General features: G+C 29.0%; 1 protein-coding gene across 3 annotated transcripts; it reads right to left on the bottom strand.

Annotated features, from left to right (window-relative positions):
- Positions 1-740: 740 nt before the first annotated feature.
- LOC115239507 lies at positions 741-3236 on the bottom strand. 3 transcript variants are annotated; one of them, XR_003884641.1, is made up of 4 exons: positions 3133-3236; positions 2081-2983; positions 1949-2004; positions 741-1605 (listed from the first exon to the last, which is right to left on the bottom strand). XR_003884641.1 is itself a non-coding variant. In XM_029814065.1 (4 exons), the coding sequence occupies exons 1-4, from the start codon at positions 3138-3140 to the stop codon at positions 1402-1404; spliced, it is 699 nt and encodes a 232-aa protein (XP_029669925.1). In that variant the 5' UTR covers positions 3141-3236; the 3' UTR covers positions 741-1401. The 3 variants fall into 3 exon arrangements, 1 of the variants encoding a protein (XP_029669925.1); XR_003884642.1 differs by having other exon boundaries at positions 1949-2257; positions 2362-2983; XM_029814065.1 differs by having other exon boundaries at positions 1949-2257; positions 2806-2983.
- Positions 3237-4298: the final 1062 nt, after the last annotated feature.

Raw genomic sequence — 4298 nt, 5'->3', positions numbered from 1 at the left:
GACGTTGCGAAAATGCAACGTAGAGGTCCTACCTAAAAGCGAAAAGGAAATTGCGAAAATGCAAGCAAAGAAGTCCTACTTAGAACTCCTTAGCTTGCATCCGGATCTTGCCGCAAAAATCGAGCGACACGACACATGGTCTTGTCGCTAAACGATCCCCTCCTGGGAAACCAAGGGGAGATAATAAAAAGACCCATCGCTAACGAGCGGCGGACAGTCTTTATCATTAATTAACATTACGCGGGCAGTCTTTATCATTAATTAACATTACGCGGGCAGTCTTTATCATTAATTAACATTACGCGGGCAGTCTTTATCATTAATTAACATTACGCGGGCAGTCTTTATCATTAATTAACATTACGCGGGCAGTCTTTATCATTAATTAACATTACGCGGGCAGTCTTTATCATTAATTAACATTACGCGGGCAGTCAATAACGCTTGTTACGGGAAACTATTAAATTAACTGCCACGCAGTCGGCAGAAAGAAATACATAAGATCGAGAAGTGAGTCTTGCGACCGAAACTCGACTCCAGACCAGTGTTGCCAGCGTAAAAAAATATTTTGTACCAACTAAATGATAAAAAGTACCAGATTGTACCAGATATATGATAAAAAGTACCAGACTGAATCATATATATATATAACAATTTAAAAATTATATATCCTATCTTGAGAAAAAGCAGAAAAGAAATAAATTAAAATTACTTGAATACATTAAACACAAGCTTAAATATGCATTTAATATTTTGCTTTATTTTTTATTAATGTTTCAGAAGGTTCCCATGTATAACAATTTTCATCGTCTATAAGTTGTTTTGCTAATATAATTGAGTTACATATCTAGTCTATTTCGTAAATCGGTCTTAATTAAATTTAATTGAGAAAAAACTTTGTCTACGGATGCAGAAGAGTGTGGCAAGCACATAACGCCCTTAATTAATTGATTTAAATTAGGAAACATTTCTTCATTTAACTCATTTTTCATTTGAAATACTTCCATCCAAAATTGGTCAAATGAAGCATTCTCAAATTTTTTAAGATATTGCACATCCTGTAATTGCCTCCATTCACTATTTAAATTTTCTACGTTAGAAACCAAATTTTTAAATATTTCTGCTGCTTGCGCTATCGTAGCAACACTTCCATTTAGTGCTCGTTTAGGATGAAAATTGGTAAGAAATATCAGAAGTTTATCATTAAAATCGAATCGCTTTCTTATTTGTTGACATAACTCTACGTAAAAATTCAAAATATTAATTCTGATCTTATTTAATTCTTCTGGGCATATTGAATGATCATTTAAAAAAAGTTGTACATTTGCACCCATATAAATATCTTCTAACTTTAAATAATAATCAGGATTAGTTGGATTTATTTGTGATAAATCAATTTTATCAACAATCCCTTTTTGAATATAATTTCATCTTATTTATAATGTCTAATATATATGATAAAAATATAAGATATATTTTGAAAACAGGATTATTTAAGTTATTAAGTATTGCATCCGTTACATGTAGCTTATCCTCTTCGAATACAGCATTCGTAAAATATAATGTAAAAGAATCCCACAATAGAAGTACTCTGTCGACGACAGCCTATTAGTAAAAAAGCGGTTTTAAAATACAATAGATATCATCAATGCTTTCACATTCTAAATTATTAGATATTAGGATATAAAATTAATAAATATTAGCATACATTTCGGGTGTATCATATCTAGATATTTGTTTATCATAATTTATATATAAAAAATTAAGAATTATATTTTTAATGAATAAATTAATATTGTAGAACTTATTATTTATTTTTTATTCTTCTGTTTTAGTCTTTCATGCATAGGTCAAACATTTAAAATTGAAATTGCTAGACATTCTATGTCATGTGACAAATATTTGAATACAATGCATTAAGAAATGTTTATGCTTATCAGAAACTTACTTGCAATGATAGCCATCTTGTTTGAGAAGGTCGCAGCATTTTATAAGGTTTTAAATCTAAAAATTTTTGGTACTCTTCTAAATTACTTTTTCTCTTTGAACTGCTAGCAAAATGGTTATATAAGCTTCTTACAAATTCTTCCACAGATTTTGGCAATTTAGTTGTTGCTTTTGAAGAACACAAATGTAATGAGTGACATATACAACTCAGTGTAATTATATTTGAATTTAATTCTTTAAGTCTTGTGTGAACACTCGATTTTTGTCCCATCATAACAGCTTCATTATCAGCAGCAAAGCCAATAATTTTCTGAAGTGGTATTTTATTTTTAGTAAGTAATTCAGTTATTGCATTAAATAATGCTTCAGCAGAAGCAGATTGAATTCTATAAGACCTAGAAATTTATCTCTTACTTTATTTTTATAAACAAAGCGTATAACTACTGCTAAACATTTTTTTTATTGAAACATCTGTTGTTTTATCTAGAATTATGGAATAATAACATTTTTCTTCTGAAAGAAGTTTTTTTTAAAGTCTTAGCTGTTCTCTATAGCTAAACATTCATTTGTTATAACTGTTGTTTTTGTCCTGCCACAATTTATACTTTTAGCAATATCTGAATCTGGACATATTGATGAAATTAGTTTTGGTAAATGTTCCATTAATAAAAATGGCAAATTATGTTCATGTAAAAACATGATTAATTTTAATTCAGCGCTATAAACTTTTTTCTCATGTAAAACTGTTTTATCACTTTTAACAAATGTTTCCATTTTCGGATGTTGTTTGCATGTTCGATAATTGCTTTTATGTTTATTAGTTTGCTCATGCCGTTTTATATGAGTAAAACTACCTACAAGTTTTAGATCACATAGATTACAAAAAGCATAGTTATTTTTATATTTGCTTAACCAAGGAAATTGTTCTGTCCAATTATTGTTAAATTTATGCTGATAATTTTTTCTTTTCTTAGCAATACTGCAATCATTTTCTTTGTTAGATGCTTTATCAGATATTTTATCAGAACTTTTACACCTGTGAAATAAATATATCATACAAAATATGTTCACAACAGAGAAATAAACTAAAAATACATTTTTCTAACTTAAAATATAAACACATTTTTAATATTAATTAATATACGAAGTATAATAAAGTTGATAAAAATATATAAAAAAATTTACCTTTTCATTTTATTATCAGATAAAAAATTGTTTAAGAACAGACGACGATACTTATAATAATGCAACACAAACTATAAAAATATACTATATAAACTATATAATAGAATTAAACATATATAATAATCAAAATTTTCCAAGAAACAGATAACATAAACTATAATAATGCAACATAAACTGTGTAATAGAAATATACATATGTTATAGAAGCATAAAATATGGTAAAAATGTAGAACTGGAACATATTTGCTTTTTAAGACTGCGTTCCGAAATTCATTGCTAACATTGCCAATGAATTTCGGAACGCAATCTAAACCTTGCATAATCTATTAAGCTCATATCAAACTACGCATTGAAGATTGAAGATTTAAGATTAATATTTGACTATTTAGAACAAAAAAGAACAAAGGAGTTAAAATTTTTTTGTTTTAATTGTCAAATTTCAATCTTCATTCTCAACTTTCAATGCATAATCTGATGCATTGGTTGTTTCGGACGAAAAATTATTGAATTCGACAAATGTCGAAATAGTACCAGATTTGCTCTTTTTTTCAAAGTAGTATCAACGTACTTTTTAATTAAAAAAGTACCAAATCTGGTACAATTGTACCAACTCTGGCAATACTGCTCCAGACACGCGCACGCCAAGATATCCGATATCGCGATACGCGACGCGAGTGACGTGCGGGAACTTTGTAATTAAACCAAGTTACGAATAAAATAGTTATATATATATTTATTCCGAATACAAAGGTGTCATTTTTATTTATAATAAAATCAGTGAGTTACTCGGGCGGAGCCCGAATTCCCAAATTCCTTCCGGCAAACGATCCTAACTACCGTGCCTCTCCGGAGGCATAACAATGTTTTTTAAAATATTGCATTTGCAATATTTCTGAAATCTTTCAGAAAGTCCTTTTGTAACTAGTATTAAGGTTATAGTTTATTTGCTTACCGCTATGCGACGCGCTATTCACTGTTTATACCCGTATTCAAATTTTTGTCATGAGCGTATATAAAGCCTGCAAAATGCAGTTAATAATATTATAATTATTTTTACCAGTTTAATTTCTGATGAGATTTCCGTACCGGGAAATTCAGATATTGAACTGATTTTTAGAAAATCGGACAGATAAATGTCCGATTTTCACTTATTCGGACAATTTCTG

The sequence above is a fragment of the Formica exsecta genome, unplaced genomic scaffold (assembly GCF_003651465.1).
Source record: "Formica exsecta isolate Colony F162 unplaced genomic scaffold, ASM365146v1 scaffold384, whole genome shotgun sequence".
Taxonomy (NCBI): Eukaryota; Metazoa; Arthropoda; class Insecta; order Hymenoptera; family Formicidae; genus Formica; species Formica exsecta.
Note: the sequence above shows the minus strand (reverse complement) of the source record. Positions and strands in the feature narration are given on the sequence as shown.

What these genes read in the sequence shown, in the direction of transcription:
- LOC115239507 (XM_029814065.1), bottom strand. An exon ending in ATCTATGTGATCTAAAACTT is followed by an intron (nt 2,258 to 2,805) that starts GTAGGTAGTTTT and finishes ATACCACTTCAG; the next exon opens with AAAATTATTGGCTTTGCTGC. An exon ending in CAAGATGGCTATCATTGCAA is followed by an intron (nt 1,606 to 1,948) that starts GTAAGTTTCTGA and finishes TTTTACTAATAG; the next exon opens with GCTGTCGTCGACAGAGTACT.